Below are 19,498 nucleotides of genomic sequence, written 5' to 3' on the forward strand. Positions count from 1 at the left end.
GAAGGTGTGTGCGTAAACAGAACACCCACTGTTTCCATTGACTGATAATTCGCACTCATCAGCAGGAAGGAAAGCTCCGCCCCTGGTATGTCACATTTTATGGGATGTAAATTCATGTGTGGGCAAATTAAGGTTTATGTGTAGGTGACGTTATGATATAGGGTTTAGCTTGCTACAAACAATTGTATGGCCATTGACAGGTTCTATAAGCTACACATATAATGTTAATCGACATTCCTCTGACAGATAACTCTCACCCCAACTGTATGTTGTGTTTTTATCCTTGTTTGCTTACGTGCACGTGAACCACCACCAATAGTCCGTTTTCTCACAAATAAAACGAATGAGAAGGTATGGTCCATTCGTACTAGCAGCAGAGGACCTATTAGAAGACCCTTGTGTAAAGGTAGAAGTGTTCTGTCCGCCCAAAAACTTTTTACACATGTGCAAATTATATCTGTGTCCACAAAACGTTCACACATGCACAAAATATACAGCTTCAAACGTTTATTTTACATGTGAGTGTAGCGGGGGTGCTTGCTCTCTCTCTCTCTGTTGTATAGAAATTGACGGACGTCACAGCCGGACTTATCTGCGTTTATTGCTGTCTGACATTGAAAAGAAAAGAAAATCAGGCAGAGCGAGGAAGCCGCGTCCAGTAGGGAAATTCAGAGAAAGACATCCTACTCCTTTATACGAACATAATTTCACAAACTCAAAATAATTTAGGCTTAAATTGTATCCCATAAAAGAGGTTTATAAATCCTTTCACTTGTTCGAAGTTGCTCGGCTACAGTATAAAACTTGAATCTGAAGGTTTTGCATCTTGCTTCGAAGCAATCATGATCTTTGCTAAATCTAGATGAACAATTTGTAAAGGAAACGGTAAATCCCAGCAGTTTCCAGCTCATACCGTCAGATGACGCAGCCAATGTACATGAAAAGCTGCAGCTATGTCGTTTGCGGATTGGCTTTGCACATGGCCCAATGCGTCTTCCTGAACGCTGGTTGGCTGCTGTTGTAAATTGTTACCAGGAAAAAGACTCACAATGTTGTCATTCAGTTATCAAATCAACAGCGCCTCAGCAAGCCCTAGCCAATTAAGTAGCGTAGGCCCTATTTTTCATCTATCAACTATAGTTACTAGTCTATAAACTGAGGTAAAAACCAACCAGATCAAGCACGAGGTCTCCTCTTGCAAAACCTAAATAGGTTCTACCGTCAGTCCCAAATGAATCGTGAATACGTAACAAACTAATGTGTTGCCCTTCAGGAAATGAGAAGTCTTTGTATAGCATAATTTAGTTAAAATCGATGTCCTTCATTTCAAAAGTCAAGATTTCAAAAAAAAGATTTGGTTTGAAGAAGCCGGAAGTTATCTAAATGACGTTTGAAATGAAACTACGGAAGCCCCTTTAACTTCAAGAAAGAACTTTGATGGTCGTGTTGCAGACTGGCCGAGGTGATATAAGGACACCATTGTGGTCAGGTTGTAGCCTACTCTGGACTAATTTTCCTACAGTTTTACACTAACGATAGAATAAGGCAAATTTCAACGCCCATATAGTGTTAAACCAGTTGATTTCAGACCATTTCATATGGAGTGGTATATGTATTATGAACATAAGAATATTTTAAACCACCCCAATAAGGTTTAACCATCTTAACCAAAATTGTTCTCTCTGTAAAGTCATTTGTCGTCTAATGTGTGGTCTGAAAATTAATGGAACTATACAATATAGAAAATGTTGATTTTAGATATATCGTGAATATTTAGACATAGTTTGAACCCGTTTGAAGTTGAATGTTCATCGTATGAAGGGTAATCGTTTGACTCTGAAGGCTTTACAACAGAATAATCTGCTCCCTCTCTTAATGATTAGGTGGTCTGATAACTGCACAACTCAATTTCGGAATATTCACCCTTAGTTAATTGTCCGGGCAACTCGTAGGGTAGTGCCAATGAATATGTTTTTACTGATATCTCATTTCAGTCATCTTACATGGATTAAGGTTGCAGACATTGACTGTATATACAGTCATAGGTTGCTAATGATGAGACGATTGATTCAATCGGTGACTCTGTGTTCTGCATTTCCCAGAGAGAGTGTTTGCCCTCGATAGCTCGACGATCTGTGGCTGTCCTGTGTTCACAATGAATGGCTGTTTCTAGCGAGACAGGGAGCGAGAGAGGGAGCGCGCCCGACTTCTCCATTGAAACGCTTTGAAACAGCTACCAGCAAGGGGGTGAGTCGGTTTCAAGGCCAGACAGACGGGGTCGTTCAAGGCTGCGGGGATTTCAGGTTGTCTTTATTACATTGGCGTCCTGATAGTCAGTGCTTGTTGCAGCGAAAAATCTAATCGGTTTTGGGATGTTTTCTCGGGGCATTGTTTTGGGGGAAGGTGTGCGGTGGGGGATGGGCTCATAAGAATGGCACCAACAAAACTTTAACCACTTCACCGACCTTACAGTAATGGCTGCATGCGGGTGATTGGCAGCTCTCCATTTTCAGCGCCGGTACTATTTTCTTTTAAAACAAAAATAATTACAATTTCACATTAGCTACCAACTCATTAGGCACGCCATTCGGAATGTTAGATAATATTATTTAGTTCTCAGTTATTTATTTTTGTCAGATACCGGCGACAAGTGGTTAAATGGTGTCTTGATGAGCGACTTCCAACCCCCCCTACTCTCAGCGCTGGTTTAGTCTGGCTCGCCCCCAGTTGCTGCATTTGTCCCGGGATGACCTGTTGATGTCGGTAGCTAAAATATAGTAAGGTGGGAATGATTTATTCTTTTTATGTTGATAATGTTTCTTAGACGTAATTGACAAAGTACAGTTGAGGCTCAACGCTGTTGAGATTTTAATTAGGTTGCAATTTGCTAACCGTAGATGCGTATGACTTATTTTTTACAGTGCAACACATATTTTTGGTGTTTTCAGCTCACTGTATCGTGTTGAAGGTCCGGAGTGAACTGAACCCAGATTTGTTTTAGCTTGCTTGCCATGCTAGCGCGTTTGCTACAAACGGACATACCCGGCTAAGTAGGCCCCGTGAATGTAATGCATGGTAACGTTAGCTAGCATAGCGGCACTTTGACTAAGACCGGGCAGAGGCTACAGATGTGTATTCTTTGCCAAACTAAACGTCTTCATCCCTTGATATTCGCAGGTACACGGCTCGCTAAATAACCCGTAAACGTATTCACTCGGTGTTGTCGATCGCGCCTAGGTGTTGCATTTCTGATAGATCGGGTCATTCTGTAGTAGTTGCCATCTTTCGACGCCCCCCGGCCCGCGCCAGTGGAGCACTCCAACCGGGCAGATTGACTGACATAAAACGGGGCACGGCCAGCCGATACCGCGACAGACTCAGCCTTTTCTGCAGTCTTATCTAACGCAACGCCAGTTTGCATCAACCAGGAGGTGTGCGTAAATGTTTTAGACAGTGTAAATCTCTTTTCAAGTAAAACAAAAAAAAAAAAAAAATTGTCTTCTTAGTGGTTAATGTTTAATTTAGGCCTAGTGAATTCTTTAAACATTTCAGTCAACGTCATTAGCCATGTAAGTCTGGGCACTGTAATTAATCGTCTCTTTAATTTCAAACATTGTACCCAATGAACAAACTCAGATAGTTTATATACCTGCAAGAAGATGACATTTGTTCAGACTTAAGACTACTCACGAAACATTAATCCATAGCCTAATTAAGTTTAGGTATGCGTTGTTATAGCTTAAATCGAGACCCCTGATTGGTTGCTTAGCATGATGACCCAAACGGAAATTGACAATAAAGGCTCCTAATTAAAAAAGTTAGTACATATACGTTTAATTATGCTCACAACTCATATACTCATATACGGTATGTATAAGAATTTAAATAATTTTCTCATTGATAGTTGTAGACTTAACAATTTTGTGGCGTCCCCTTATTTTAATAACAGCAAAGCCAAGAGGTACCCTGTTTCAGAAGCTGTTTCAGAGTAGCTTCTAAGTAAACCCATCCTTTTCTTTGCTGTTGTGTGTGTGTTTGGCATAGTGTACACACATGAGCATTTGTGTGTGAGACTGAGATGGCCTATGCACAGCTGACCACTACCATAAATCATTTTTATTATCAGATCAATTTGCAGAGAATCCAAACTGTCTAATGCACAGCCTCTTGAACCATGCTTAAACAAAAGCTGGGGCTCTCTGAAATTACACAAGCTGTCAAGAGACGTTTAGTTTGTCTTAGCCAATGGCCTTGTCAGAGGGCTGCTGTTGTTTGTCAAGGAGGGCCTTTAGCCAAGCAGGCAAACTTTACTTTTAAGAGACCGTCTCTTAACGTCTCCCTGTCCAGATTGTACGAAGGACGCTGTTGTCTCGTTAACCTAAGAGGCTGTGATACTTTTCTGCAGTACTCAGAGAAACACAACTTTAAAAGTCAGAGCCATCTGTGTTTACTATAGTAATACACAGACGACCTACACATCATTTAAACACAGGAAACTATAGGTCAGTGTTATCTTTAGCCTAGCCTCCGTCAGCCGGCTGTTTGTCGTGGCTGTGGGTGTGCTAGAAAAAAAACATGGCGCCATATGAAGGTGGTATTTCGCACCGTGTCATGCTAACTAAACACAGCTCGGCTTGCCCACGCTGTCCTCTAAAGACCTGGTTCCCCCCTCCCCACACTGCCATCCCCTTTGATAAGCAGCGCTTCTTGTCTGACTTGCCGCCCTCACATGTGGAGCAGACACAGGGCTCTTTCGTCACATTTAGATCAGCTAGTGGGGCTTGGCCTTACACTTTCCTCAGTCTGTCTACTTTGTGTGTGTGTGTGTGTGTGTGTGTGTGTGTGTGTGTGAGAGAGAGAGAGAGTTAACCAATAGTACTTGTTCACGTTGTAATTTAAAGAAAGTTGATATGTGGGAAAATCATGTGCTATGCAGTCAGAAAATGAATGTGGCTTTCGTGTGGTGCTGAAATGCCCTACTGTTTCCTTTGCTAACATGGTATATTTACATTTACATTTAGTCATTTAGCAGACGCTTTTATCCAAAGCGACTTACAATGTATACACATTTTACATTTACACTGATGGCACACTGCACATCAGGAGCAATTAGGGGTTCAGTGTCTTGCTCAAGGACGCTTCGACAGGGAATCGAACTAGCAACCTTCTGATTACTAAACGACTTCTTTACCTCCTGTACCACTGTCGCCCCGGTATATAAGCCATAGTAAAGAGCCAGGTTAAATAACTATCATGAAGTAATGCGTTTTTTAATGTATTCAATTAGGAGAGTTGCTTTACCACTCCAAGTTGTACCAGTAAAGTCTGTCACTTTCCCGTTGGGTATCTCGCTCCTCTTCGTTTTACTTTTCTAACTTCGCCTGTTTTTGTCTTCTTGTCTTTCTCTCTCTCTTCTTTCCCCGCCGCCACCTCTTCAGATTTCTGTAGTGGTGCTGGCCATACCGTCATGGCTCAGACCCTTCAGATGGCGATTCCCAATTTCGGCAACAACGTCCTGGAGTGTCTGAACGAGCAGCGTCTGCAGGGGCTCTACTGCGACGTGTCTGTGGTGGTGAAAGGCCACGCCTTCAAGGCCCACCGGGCGGTGCTGGCGGCCAGCAGCTCCTACTTTCGCGACCTGTTCAACGCCAGCGGCGCCAGCAAGACGCCGGTGGTGGAGCTGCCGCCGGCCGTGCAGCCGCAGAGCTTCCAGCAGATCCTGTCCTTCTGCTACACGGGCCGGCTGAGCATGAACGTGGGCGACCAGTTCCTGCTCATGTACACGGCGGGCTTCCTGCAGATCCAGCAGATCATGGAGAAGGGCACCGAGTTCTTCCTGAAGGTCAGCTCGCCCAGCTGCGACTCCCAGGGCCTGCACGCCGAGGAGGCGCCGCCCTCCCAGCCCCAGAGCCCCGTGGCGCAGACCACAGTGGGGGGCGGCGGTGGTGGAGGAGGAGGAGGAGGAGGAGGAGGTGGTGGGGTCGTCTCCATGGCGACGAGCCGGCCGACCTCCTGCCTGACCCCGCTGCCACTGGTGTCCAAGGTGAAGACGGAGCAGCCAGAGGCGTCGCCCTACTCGGTGGTGTGCACGCCCGTGGCCAAGCGCCTCTGGGAGGGGGGCAACCGGGGCGAGGGCGGGGGCGGTTCGGGGGGCTCAGGGGCCAGCATGAGGAAGGCAGCCCGCTTCTCCCAGGAGGCCGCCCGGAACAGCGCCATCCAGACTCAGACTCATCTGGGCCTCAGCCTGGCTCTGGCGGGTAGCGGCAACAGCAGCAATGGGAACGGCACCAGCGCGGCCACCCCCGAGGGCACAAGCCCCGGCAACCTCAGCGCCTACACTAGCGACTCGCCAATCTCTTACCACGACGACGAGGAAGAGGAGGAGGTGGTGGATGACGGCACAGAGGAGCAGTATCGACAGATCTGCAACATGTACACCATGTACAGCATGCTCAACATGGGCGCAGCAGGTGAGGGGGGGCTCACACCAAAGAGCGCTATCAGCACCCGAAGACTCACTGTGTAGTCTGGGCAAATGTAACCAATCTTAATACACCAGGTGGTTTATTTTGATATCTACTCTAGAGCCATCCTATTGGTCCATTTTGCACCATTGTTCTAGCGGAAATCATTCCATCACAGCCCTCCAGTGCTCTGGAACTAGTGAATGAATATATATTATCAATTCTTCCAGCTAGCTGAGGGCTGAGGTTCTTCTTTGTCAGTAGAGTATACTGGCATGCTAAAATTAGCTTAGCAATTTACAATGTATCTAAATTTGGCAGTGAGAGGCATCGAAGGCAGGCATACAGGTTTTTGTGCTTTGTTTGACTGTGCAGATTCACTTCAACTCATTCATTTCAACTGTTCTCTAACCAACTGTCTGTTCTTTTGCTCTCCACCCCCCCCCCCCCGCCCCTCTTCTCCCATGGTACTGCCCTTTACCCCAAAGTGGCAGGTGAGCGTGTGGAGGCACTGGGCGACCACTCCGAAACGAGGAGTCGGGGGCGAGGGCGGCAGGACCTGGCCTCTCTGCCCACGGAGCTTATAGCACAGATCGGCAACCGCTGCCACCCCAAGCTGTACGAGGAGGGCGACCCTGCGGAGAAACTGGAGCTGGTCTCAGGTCAGTTGCTGATGTTTTTTTTTTAGGAGTGTGATATTTTTAATTCCCTATATGTTCAGTGTTCAGCAGCAAATGGCTACATCTGTTGTAGCCAGAAGGAGAAAAAGCTACTGTATTCATGAAGATATATAACGTTTATATATAAGAGTACTGTACTGAGTATAATATATAGACTGCAGATAAAAAGATAAGTAAATAGAGTTTAAATAGACAACCCTTCAGCAGGTGAGTTTTTACTCGAGTGTTCAAAACAATGTGTTCATATCCAATGCAAGATTCTAAAATTCCTTGTTATATTTCATAGACCTAGCTCTTCTTCAGAACGTTCATTTTGCACCATTCTACTGCACCTGCTGAAGGGTTAAACTCATTGCTGAATATAGTACAAGACAACATGTACGTTGAGAGTTGGTGGTTGATGGAGCAGTTCGAAAGTTCATGTTGTGACAGGAACAGCTCAGTCTGCATTTTATCATGTTGCCACTCATTACTTTCAGCTAAACCTCGGGACCAGTTATTTCAAACCTGGCGGCATTCGGTTCAGTTGGTTCGTTTATGTATCAAACAGTTGTTGAAATTTCAGAAAGAGCCAGTCACAGACTGCTTTGTCCCAGAGCAGACAAATGTATGAGTTGGAAAATACCCTATTGTTCCAAACTGTAATCCAAGGATTTCAAAGATTTGGCACGTTGTTTTGGAAATAGTGATCATAATCCTATTAATTGATCCAAGGACAGGCTGTTTAGAAGGGAGTGTTTAAATTCTAAGGATTTGACTTTGGGAGGGCAAAACATTCCAAGGGCCGCACTATCCAAGAACAAGAACAAAAGCAAAAGTCTATTTCTTTAATGACGCCCACACCCAGCACTAGTGCATTTTTCACACACCTGTGTGTACGTTGGCATGTCTTGCCCTGCAAACTGATGAACCATTTTCAGAAATGTGGTATGTGACAAAGCATGCTCCCTGTGATTTCTAGAACACGCGAGCCTGTTGGCAGATTACGTTTAGGGAGTGTGTGTGGTTTCCATGGGTAGGCCCATGGACGGAGATGCTCCATCATTCTGAGACGGTGACATACTGTCATATTTACACAAACTGTTTTTGCTCAACAAGTCTGTTGAATTGTTCAAACTGGAGGATGCCTACAGCTGAACATCTCTGTGTGTGTGTGTGTGTGTGTGTGTGTGTGTGTGTGTGTGTGTGTGTGTGTGTGTGTGTGTGTGTGTGTGTGTGTGTGTGTGTGTGTGTGTGTGTGTGTGTGTGTGTGTGTGTGTGTGTGTGCAGGCACCAACGTGTACATCTCGAGGTCCCAGCTTATGAACTGTCATATCAGCGCAGGCACCAGACACAAGGTTCTCCTGCGGAGGTTGCTGGCTGCTTTCTTTGACAGGTAAGAGGGCGATTGACTCTGTGTGTGTGTGTATGTGATTCAACTGTCCTGTGAATTTCAGAGCTTTCCCTGTGAAGTGGCTTTTATACTGCTGTAATAGAGGCAGCGAAGCAAGTACCAATACTAAAGTTGGTGTCGTTATTTTTTCAGCGGCTCATTTCAGAAACTGATCAAATGATAGTTCTATAGTCCTGCAGAGTACAAAGCATTTTTTATTCCTAGCGAAAATTAAATCAAGTCTTCAATAGATACATGGCTGAACTATGCATGTTCTTTGTCAGCTGTTGGTGGATAAAGGTCAATTGTCAATTGCTAAATGTCAAAATGGAAAATTTGACTGTCTAGAGAGCCAAGCAGCAGTCAGCATCAGAATGTCAGGAAGCTACCTTTTTGGAAAGACGACACTTATAGTCTCTTCCCCGGTCTCCTTGCGTCAGATCACATTTCTCAGGATCGCGGTTCATTACTTTTCTGTCTGCTCATTTTGAAATGGGGTATAATGTTTGGACATGTGGGCTAGCTAACTATGTGTATCTTTTTAGCGATATACTTTTATTTGCATTGTTCTAGAAGCTCCAGTGCAGTTACTGAATGTGAATGTGTGTTGAGTGTCAGCAACATGAAAGATATTTCCCTGCTGTTGGTGTTGCTATGTAAATACTTAAGTGTATTTCTGTGTGTGTGTGTGTGTGTTTGCATCCACCCACGTTATCTCCACCGTCCCCCTTTCAGGAGCACTCTGGCAAACAGCTGCGGAACCGGCATCCGCTCCTCCACCAACGACCCCAGCCGCAAGCCTCTGGACAACCGCGTCCTGCACGCCGTCAAGTGTGAGTGTCCGTTCCGGGGGTATAGACCTCAGCTGCAGTAACACACACCCCCTCCTCCTCTTCCTCCTCCTCCTCCTCACACGGCTCTCTGTGGCCGTCAAGTGTGAGTGTCCTTTTCCGGGGGTATAGACCTCAGCTGGAGTAACACACCCCCTCCTCCTCCTCCTCCTCCTCCTCCTCCTCCTCACACGGCTCTCTGTGGCCACTTCTCCTAAAGCCGCAGCAGGAGTCTGGCTACTTCACAGATCATTCCCAAAAAACCATTGGCGTGGCAGTCGGCTTGTGTGTTACTTTGGTGTAATTACAGATGAGAAAGATGATGTTATTCCATGCATAATTCACACAGAAAGAGCCGGAGCTTCTGCATGTAAAAAGAGATGGAAGTGTATACCCTGTGGAGTTTATTAACAGAAACTAGGTCTCACTAACTGGTGTAGTTTAGTGGCATTTTGGTGTATATATATATATATATATATATATATATATATATATATATATATATATATATATATAAATATAAATATAAATATAAAGACAGTGGTTCCCAAACATTTCATGACAGGCCGCTCTTGGATTATGAAAAAAGGGACAAATGCCCACAGGCCTCTGGCTTGGTGTGGAGTCCACCCAGTGTCTTTGATGAAGGATTGTAGTCTGAGGCTGGAGTTGGATGCCATCTCAATGAATTGGTCCTCTTCTCCAGTCCTCGGGTGCTGTTGATCCATTGCATAGATCGATCACCCAGCCATATTGGCCACTCTAGTAGGAGGGATATTTGTGGAAATGCCCCCCCCCCCCTCAGTGATGTGTTCAACTGTTATACACGGAGGCACTGTCATCGCGAGTTTATTGATCTCGGTGAACGGTGTCGTATTTTCAAAACGAGTCAATAGTCCGTTGTGCCAAGTTTTCTCTCCCATATTTCCAGCTTTTTGATGAAGCAGGTGATCTTTGTCGGCGAGGCGAGGGAGATACGTGGTTTGCTTCGTAGCTGCTGGTTTATTTCATACATTTTTCCAAAGATATCACAGAGACACGCTAGTTAGCAAACTTTCTTGCAAGCCCATCCATGCCCACCTCTCAAATGAAACACCATATTCTAACATACAGGCTAAATGGTAGGCCCTGACCATATTATGTAAATATACGGTAGGCTATTAACTCCTCACCAAATAGGTTAGTTATAGGCTACTATGCTTTAAGAGCACTGCCATACAAAATGTGATCAGTAATTGGTTGTTTTGGTTTTTCTCCCTCAACTGACCTCCTTTGCTTTAACTTACTGTAACACCCCACACTTTGGGAAGCACTGTACTAAGACAAGGAATTGCAACACATCCTGTGTGGACTGTTACTTATTTCTATCTCTGTGATGATCTCGCCCCCCTGTAGTCTACTGCCAGAACTTCGCCACCAGCTTCAAGGAGAGCGAAATGAACGCCATCGCGGCGGACATGTGCACCAACGCTCGGCGCGTGGTGCGCAAGAGCTGGATCCCCAAGCTGAAGCTGCTGATGGCAGAGGGGGACGCCTACGCCAGCTTCCTGCCCGACAGCGTCAAGCTGGAGGCCGACCCCCTTGGAGCTGAGAGCGCCTTCGACCCCACCGGCCTGGACGGCGGGGCGGTGGCCGGCTCGGGCGAGGTAGGGATGGGGGCCGGCGATTCCCTGCAGGACGTGGGTGGAGACAGCAGCTCCTTGTTTTAGGGCCCCGACCTGTTGGCCACAACTTCAGCCCCACCATTCCGCACACTCACACCCCCTACACGCACACTCCTTCCTCCTGTCGCTGCTGCTGCTGCTGCTACCGCCGCCGCCGCGCTGCTTCCCAACGCCCTACTTCCGGCCGCCCTACACCCCGAAATGTCACATGCCTCCTCCCCAACAACTACCCCCCCCCCCCCCCCTCCCCCTTTCCCTGCCCTGCCCTACTGTTGTGACCCAACCCAACCCAACCCAACCCAGCCACTCGACAACCCCCGCCCCGCCCCATCACTTGACTCTGGGTTCCGCTGCTTCTGCACAGGATTGGTTCCGTCAGGCCGGGTTCGATGGAGGCGGTTCTCACAGGTACTATACATGGAGGCAGTGGGTGGGCATGTGATTGGCTTCAAAAGGAGACAAGGGGATTGATTGTTGATTTTCTTCTTCTTCTTCTGTTTTTTTGTTTTTTGGATTTACATTTTTTTTTCTTTTTTTTTTTTTTGCCTACCCTTTTTGCACAGAGGCCCTCCTCCTCCCAGCTTTGCTTTATCGTTATCGTTTATCGTATAAGTCAATCATTATTCTAAGTATTGTCCATGTGTCAAGGTTTTATTTCGTCACCTGACTGAATGATGTGTCCCAAGGGGGGGGAAACCAAACTTTCCTCCCTCCCCCAATTTCACCATTTCATATCGGAGGCACCAATGGCGAAGTGGAAAGGATGGGTCGCGCCAGGCTCACTGCTCTGGTACTGGTACTGAATTGGTACTGAATGTAACTGGCATGAGTGTGTCAGTGTGTCCATCTGACAGGAGGGAGAGCGGGCAGCCAGCAGCGGGCACTGGATGCACACAAGTCGCTCTGGGCAGAGAGGAGAGATTCACGTATCCTTTCTCTCTCTCTCTCTCTCTCTCTCTCTCTCTCTCTCTCGCTTTTATTTCTTTCTTTCTTTCGGTTTGTCCGTTGTATCGTCTCCTTTCTCCCCCATCCTGTCATCACCTGGAGAGAAAAACACAAGAGGACGAAGAGAATCAGTCTTATTTGAAGTACCACCACCACCCCGATTTGTTTTTTTTTTGTTTTTAAGAAAAGTTTCCCCCCTCCTTCCCCTTTTTCTTCCTGCAACAAAAACCTGATCTTGGTGAAGTGTCATGTCTTGCGTGGGAATCTGCCCATCTCAACAAGTTGGAAGCCAGAAGCGGAAAAACCAACGAAGAAAAAGGAACGGGTGGAGAAAAACTGAAAAGAAAAGAAAAAAAGACAATGTCATGTCCGTTGAAAAAATGTATTTATCTAGACGCACCTTAACCAATGGCACAGAGAGAGAGAGAGAAAGAGGGATTATTTTCAGATCTCTTGCTTTTTATTCTCTTCCTTTTTTTAGTGTTGTGTGTGAAATTTTTTTTTTTTTTTTTTTTTTTAACATTTCCTTTGTTTGACTGAAATGTTTGTGGAGGAGTAGTCCTGCATATAAGATAAAACAAAAAGAGAGTAAAATATTTTTGCATAAAGTGATCTTATCTAGGCCGGGTGGGCCGCTTTCTACTTTTTATTCGTCTGCCGTTCAGAACAGCCGTGTTGGTCTGGTCCCAGTTGTGGCAATATCGAGAGACCAGTGGCTGTTTCTTGTAATCAGTTACTTGATCTGTAGGACTGGTCGTATAGCCGATGGATGATCAGTGCTTCCTTACTTTATAGCGACTGATCCTGGATCTGCCTGGGGTATTTTCCCCCGTGCTGACTTGGGTGCGTGGCAGGGCTGAGTGCTGACCTCAAATCAGAATGGTGTTCTAGAGCGCGCCTTTGCTGTTGGTCTTAGACCTGGTGTAGATCAGCTCCAGAATAGTGACTGTGTATACATGTGGTGTGTGAAATAAGGTTTCCGAAAGGACCTACCCCCTTCCTTGCATACACACATGTGCACACACACACACACGCACACACACACAACCATACCAAAGGTGTGGAGTAATCAGTGTGTGTGTGTGTGTGTGTGTGTGTGTGTAGGGGGGGGGGGGTGATGGTAGAGGTGAGGCTTGTCCTCATGCTGTCTTAAAGGTGGGGCTTGTGCCCTGTTGAGTTTTAAGGGGAAAAGCTGTGTCCCTAGAAAGGGTGGATCTGTGTGCCTTATTTGCCCGTCTCACTGTGTGCGTGTGTGTGTGTGTGTGTGTGTGTGCATTGGGTGAGGGAAGGCGGAGGCAGGCGGGCGGGATTAGTGTGTAAAGTCATGAGTGATGGCTTGCAGACGTCTCTGTATTTGGGGCAGCTGTGTGTGTTCAGGGGTTGGCATGCCATTCAGTGTGGGTTTACCGGCCATATGTGCACATTTCCATGCATAAAGTTGGCTCTGTGTGCTAGTGTGTGTGTGCATAAGAAAGCAGTGCATGCTTGGATCTGTTTGTCAGTTCTTGCTGGCCCTTTGTGTGTGTGTGTGTGTGGTGTGTGTGTGTGTGTGTGAGAGAGAGAGAGAGAGAGAGAGAGACTGAGTTAAGTCAGAATCTAGGTAAAAGCAGTAAAGTGACATTTGCATAGCAGGACCTTGTGCTCCAATTGAAATTGTGGCTCTGAACCATGCACATGTACCACGTTTACCCTCCATATACACACACACACACACACACACACACACACACACACACACACACACACACATACACAAACAAGCTCCACTGTACTCAGCTGGGCTCAACATAGCTCAGTCGCACCTCTCTCACCCCCAGCCTTTACCTCTTAACTAGGCTGAGTCATCTGGAAGCATGGTGTACTTAAAAGCACATGGTTTCTTAAGAAGGGTGTGAGAACATTTTCCACTGGTGTGTGTGTGTGTGTGTCTCTCACTAGACTGTTTCTCTAGTGCTATGTGGATGTGACTTCATTTTGGTGATTTGCACCTTTACTGTTTGCACTGCTTGTGTGTGTGTGTGTGTGTCCTGTGTGTGTATTGTGACGGGAGGGGTTTGTGCCACAAGTAGGCTATCCTTTCTGGGGATGCAGCAGATGTGCCTGATGATACTTCTGTGTCTTTCCTAGTGGAGCAGTGGAGCTTTGTGCACCTTTTTCATGGTTGGAACTAGTGCTTTTTGCACCTTTTTTTGTAGAGGACCTTAGGGGGCCATGCACCTTTATTTTGTAGATTCAAAGTGAGATGGTTTCTGGACTAAACCAATGGAACTGAGTGCATGAGAGTTTGTTTGTGTGTGTTTGTGCGAGTGAGTGAGTGAGTGAGTGTGTGTGTGTGTGTGTGTGTGTGTGTGTGTGAGTGTGACTGCCAGAGGCTCCTTGAAAGCAGGACCCAGTCTTGTCATTGAGAACGAGTTGTAGTGATACACGGTGTAAATATCGACAGGATTGTTGAACTGATTTTTACAGTGTTTTAGACTTCTTTTTTTTTTTTTGTAGGACTTGTGAGTGTCAAGGATTCTTTTTTTTTATTTACATTTTTTTAGGTGTCCTTTTCCCCTCCTTCTTTTTCTAGTTTTAGTTCCTAGATGTTTCTTTTTCTTTTCCTTGTTTTTTGGAAACGTGTATAGATTAAAGATACTGAGTGGAGGCTTCTTGCTTCCCAGCATGCATCAGGCTAGAGAATCAGACCACAGCCAGGCCTATGGGTCCATTAGTTGGTCTCCATGGTGAGAAAAACAGTCCGGTTAGGCTGTCTGAACAGTAGACTTCATCACATGATCCTTTTAGTCTTGTTTACTCTGTGACTGAACTGAATGGTTACTACAGATTGTTTGGTTTTTTTTCTAGATGTTCATGAGCTGCATGAATGTATGCCGGAGGTCCTTCAGTTTATTACCTGCGTATTCCTCTCCCTTTTAATAACTCCGTTTTTGTTTTTGTTGTCGTTTTTTTTTTTTTTTTTTCAACCAAGCTTGTAGAACGTGTACTGTACTGTACTCTATAGAAAGAGAAAGAGAGAAATCTACTAACACATGGTTGAGTTACCAATTGTTTGTTTTGTTTTTGCAAAAGGAAAAAAAAAAGGAAAATAAGATAAGATATGATATGGGGGGGGAAAAGTATAGGACAGAGCATTTGCCTATTTTTTCATTTTTGATAAGGATTCAAGTGCTGAATTTGTGTAGGGAACGGGGAGCTTTAAGAGAGATTATGGTGCTATTGGAAGGTCACTTGAAGCTGGCCCACGTTTGGTGACATTTCATATATCTGAGGTGTTCTTAACCCAAATTGTTTCTCCCCCCCCCCCCCCCCCCTCCCCCTACTGTCTGGTACTGGCACATTTTAAAGCATTTCCTGCACCCCCCAAGGTAACTCCAATCTTGTCTAGGGAACGTTTGTCTGGCTGTATAAGTACTGTGTTTGTTTTGGTGGTGTCTCCACACACACACACACACACACACACCCTCCCCCCCAACCACCCATCCCCCCCCCCTGCTTCTGTTGAGGTGCCTAGGTGTGTGAACGGCTCACCTCCTATATTAGTCCCCTCAAGCATCACCTCAGACATGGCTCTGTAGTGCCACTCGTGGGATGCCACTGGATTGACAGCCTCCATTTTGATGGCACGGATCCGATCTGCCGCATGGTGTGCCGCCTGAGGGAGAAAGGGGGGCAGTAGGCTGGCAATGGATCCGTGTGTCTCTGTTGCCATCTGGTGTTTTTTTATTGTAATTGCAGTTCACCTCGGTGTTCTTCTTTTCCGATCACCTTTAGAGGGCACTACAAGCTAACGTAAAGAGTGCCGCTAGAGTGGAGTGGTTGGCTTTATGATCAAAGTTCGTATGTGCGGTGGCGTTTTTGTGTGTGTTGATTTCTTTTTTTTGCACCCTAGTTGTACTCTCATTTTTTGAGTTTCGGATTATGTTTCATACTTTTAATATATATTTGTGTTTCCTATGGGTGTTTAAAGTTTAAAAGATCATCTTCCAAGTGACCCGTGCAAATCAATCCAAAGTGAGCTAGGGTGGAACCGTACAACCATTGAGTGTGAATGTGTGTGTGTGTGTGTGTGCGGAACCGAGCTTTCTCGTCAAAAAAAGGAGATGACGTTTTGACGGGTATGCACCTTCCCCTCCCTCCCCTCTGGAGAAGCACCTTTTTGGGGGTTCCATTATAAACGTCTACCCCCTTCTGGCACCTTGCAATCACTCCGTGTGTGTGGAGGGTAGGGGAAGGCCAGGCTGCTTAGGCTAGCCTGTGTTTGGCTGTGACTGAGTGAATGTTATGATTTGGGGATTGTTCATTTCTTATTTTTAATTTTAATTTTTTTTTTTTTTTTTCAATTTCGTGTTTCTAAGACATCTTTCCAATCTCCAAACTAAGGCAGGTCCTTTTTAAAGGGTAATGTTGTAGTGAGGCTTAATGATCTGACTGTGACCTGAGATATATAAAAAAAAAAAAAAAAAAAGACAGACGAGAGAGAAAGGGGGGTGTCTAATGAGGAAAAGGGTTGGAGCTGACCGATGTTCTACCTCTCTCTCATTTTCAAATGCAGTCATTTGGGTCTTTTCGTTCACCTCTTGGGTGTACTCTTCCACAGATACCCTTTTCCTAAACCTGATTTAGGGGGTCTGGGCAGAATCTTTGGCAGAGATCCACACATCACATGTGGACTCCTTATGCAGCCAGAGGTATCATTCACTGACTTACGGAGGTGTGCTCGAGATTATGTGTGGCTGTGTGGAGCACATCCGCTTCGCTCCTCACCTATCCAGGTAGGAGCCTTGGCTAGTTTAACCCCTGACGTGCAGAATTTGCTCACAGTACATGGAAAGTTGCAGGGCAGTTTCAAAACAACAACAACAACAGCATCTCGTGCGTTGGTATGCTATAGAATGAAAATAACAGTCGAAGAAATGAATGGTAGTATTATCAAGCTAACCTCAGACAGGAAAGTACAAAACTGCTTGCTGAAGCACACACTGACAGACAAGGCTAAACAAAATATGGGGTGTTGATTTGTTTTTGTTTGTTTGTTTTTTTGTAAGATGCAACCTCTTTGGCGGTGTGTCTGGGGGGTCAACAGATCCCAGATTCACTCTTTATATAAATATATAGAGATATACATATATAAATATATATACTGTATATTATACATAGAAGCACTACTGAAGTTTGATTGTTCATTGTGCACTCACAGCATGAAGTGTAACCCAGAAACCACGCTTTTGGAAACCAATGCAGTGGCGTCTACTGATGTCAAAGAACCCACCCCACCCCCTTACACGTGCCGTAACCCCTAGCTGTGATTTCCCCCCCATTTTCCCACCCCAGTAAAAGCCAGTGCTCATTCCGTTTATCATGTGTTTCAAAGTGCCAATAACTTTGTGAATCCCTAACTGTGACCCAATATTATTCAAAGTAATTGCACATTAACTACTGTAAAGGATCAAAATGAAAACAAAAATGATAAATCTGAATATCTTAATAATAAAAAAAAAAGGTTTGTAACAAACTGAAGGTGCTGCATGTCTTTGTCCATCTTGAAGGTTTGTCGTTACTGTTAGCTGCGTTTGTGTAGTGCGTAGACCGGCTGTGATCCAGTCCTCCATGGCAACATCTCCACCTGGTGCCGTAGCTGGTCACGATGACCCTGTGCAAGATCCCAGGCACTTCTTGTTTCTCAGGTTACCCGCTCATCACAGCGTACACTGAGGCCTGGAGGCTTGGCTCAAATGCAGGCCCTTTGTTGGGCAAGCTTCCTCCTCGGCAGGCATTGTCTGCCCATGATGCCCTGAGGTGGCTGCCTGTTGGTGAAACCAGCCATCTCGGCCAAAGCTTAAATGTGTTGACATAAATCATGTTTTTGTTGTTTTATTTTACTGAGGTCCACTGATGATGTTTCCTTTTGTCTCTGGTACCAGAAAAAAGCTGTTATATTTTACAAGACCCTAATATAAATATAAGCTGTTTTATATTTGACAGTCTTTTCCACTGGAATAAGTTTTGTTTACACACATTTCCTGACGGAAGATCTCATCATGTCAAATCTCTCAAGAAGTAAATCATAAAACAACACAAGATACACAGCACTCCAAATCTCTTGCAAATTGTAATTATACTTTTAAGCACTAAATGGATTCTTTTTTATATGAACTAACCACTTGACAGTCATAAGCACCACTATCTTTGAAAGGCTCATGCCTTTGTATTGCCAGTGACATTTTATATCAACACATGTATGAGTGAAAGCCACTTTAGTTATTAAGAGAAGAGAGAAGAGTTTCAGCAACAAGTTATGTTCACTTTTACAATTACTTACCATAATTGGTAATTACTCACACGTGTGTAATGTTATTGAGCCATGCTCAAAGGTGTCTGTTTCGGTCTGAGGTACACAAAAGCAAATTTGATCAAATATTTTTTGGAATGTTAGTTGCCACACTGTCTGCCAATCTGACTAGGAAAAATAGACTAGCACAAGGCATAACATTCAAGGCATTTCTAAAATGTTAAAAGGTCACATTTTCCACTTTCTTTAACACTACACAACTAATACATTTGGCTGAAACTGTAGTCACAGAATCAGATTGAAGGTGACTGAGATTAAATTATTCTAATTATTGTGTAACTAGTGTGGCATCGCCAAGCTGTAAAGTCACCAGATCAGGTGTTCAATGAGACTGTAGCACCATTGAGCAAAATTAGCATTTCAGGAACTCTTGGAACCCTTTTGTTGGTGTTTTGTGTGATATTGACTACACCTGTCCATTCACATACACCCGATTTGAATAAATCATTTAAAGTGCTTCCTGTCAGCTAGCCAACCACCACTACCAAAATCTAATTATCTTTCACCATTGTAATCTTTGAATGAGGGAAAGCATTCTCCTTCAGAACCTGTTTTTGATCTGTATGCCGCTAAACTGGTTGACCTGGAGCGGTTGCAAAGTAACAGATGGTAACAGATGAACATCACCATCACTATGGATATTATATATATTTATTATTTATTTGTATTTATTTACAGCGCGACATATTAACTTAATCACGACTGAACTGTGATTTGACATCTGAGCACATCTGGCTTTTTTTCTTTTCTGTGTAGGTAGCGGAAGTCACATGCCACTTGACAACCATTTATGGATGTTTACTATGACGAAATCTCTGTGCTCTAAATATGGAAACAGGAAGTGCGTCCAACATGTCGTGAGTTTTCCGTGGGCGGGAGACGGGTTGTCCGTCGGATGTGCCATATATAGGCATTAGAGACTACCATTCTGCAAGTTCACAAATGTCACAATGCAACTGTTAAGCACATTTTTGCCTAGTTGAGGTAATTGTAAAATAAATAAAAAATTCCATCTCATTAATTATCATTAATAATATGAAGCCCTTTTAGTTGTGGTTGTAAATCATGACTAAAAGCGTGCCTACTACACTATAATGCAGCTGGCGTTCCTTGAGAGTTTGACAGTGGGTGGGGCTTGGCTGTCTATCGCATACGTGTCAAGGAGCGTCATTGTAAGAATAAAAGTCCACC

The 19,498-nt window shown here is 44.8% G+C and overlaps 1 protein-coding gene across 8 annotated transcripts; it reads left to right on the forward strand.

The window, feature by feature from the left end:
* Positions 1-1,251: 1,251 nt before the first annotated feature.
* On the forward strand, positions 1,252-11,246 carry LOC105892190 (nucleus accumbens-associated protein 1-like). 8 transcript variants are annotated; one of them, XM_031562100.2, is made up of 7 exons: positions 1,253-1,489; positions 2,103-2,247; positions 5,439-6,470; positions 6,953-7,126; positions 8,414-8,519; positions 9,252-9,349; positions 10,742-11,246. In XM_031562100.2, exons 3-7 carry the CDS (start codon positions 5,468-5,470, stop codon positions 11,053-11,055), a joined length of 1,695 nt encoding a protein of 564 aa, XP_031417960.2. In that variant the 5' UTR covers positions 1,253-1,489; positions 2,103-2,247; positions 5,439-5,467; the 3' UTR covers positions 11,056-11,246. The 8 variants fall into 8 exon arrangements, with proteins under 8 accessions (XP_031417835.2, XP_031417898.2, XP_031417960.2 ...); XM_031561975.2 differs by lacking the exon at positions 2,103-2,247 and having other exon boundaries at positions 1,252-1,489; XM_031562038.2 differs by lacking the exon at positions 2,103-2,247 and having other exon boundaries at positions 1,252-1,489; positions 6,959-7,126.
* Positions 11,247-19,498: the final 8,252 nt, after the last annotated feature.

This window comes from Clupea harengus, unplaced genomic scaffold (genome assembly GCF_900700415.2).
Source record: "Clupea harengus unplaced genomic scaffold, Ch_v2.0.2, whole genome shotgun sequence".
Classification (NCBI taxonomy): domain Eukaryota; kingdom Metazoa; phylum Chordata; class Actinopteri; order Clupeiformes; family Clupeidae; genus Clupea; species Clupea harengus.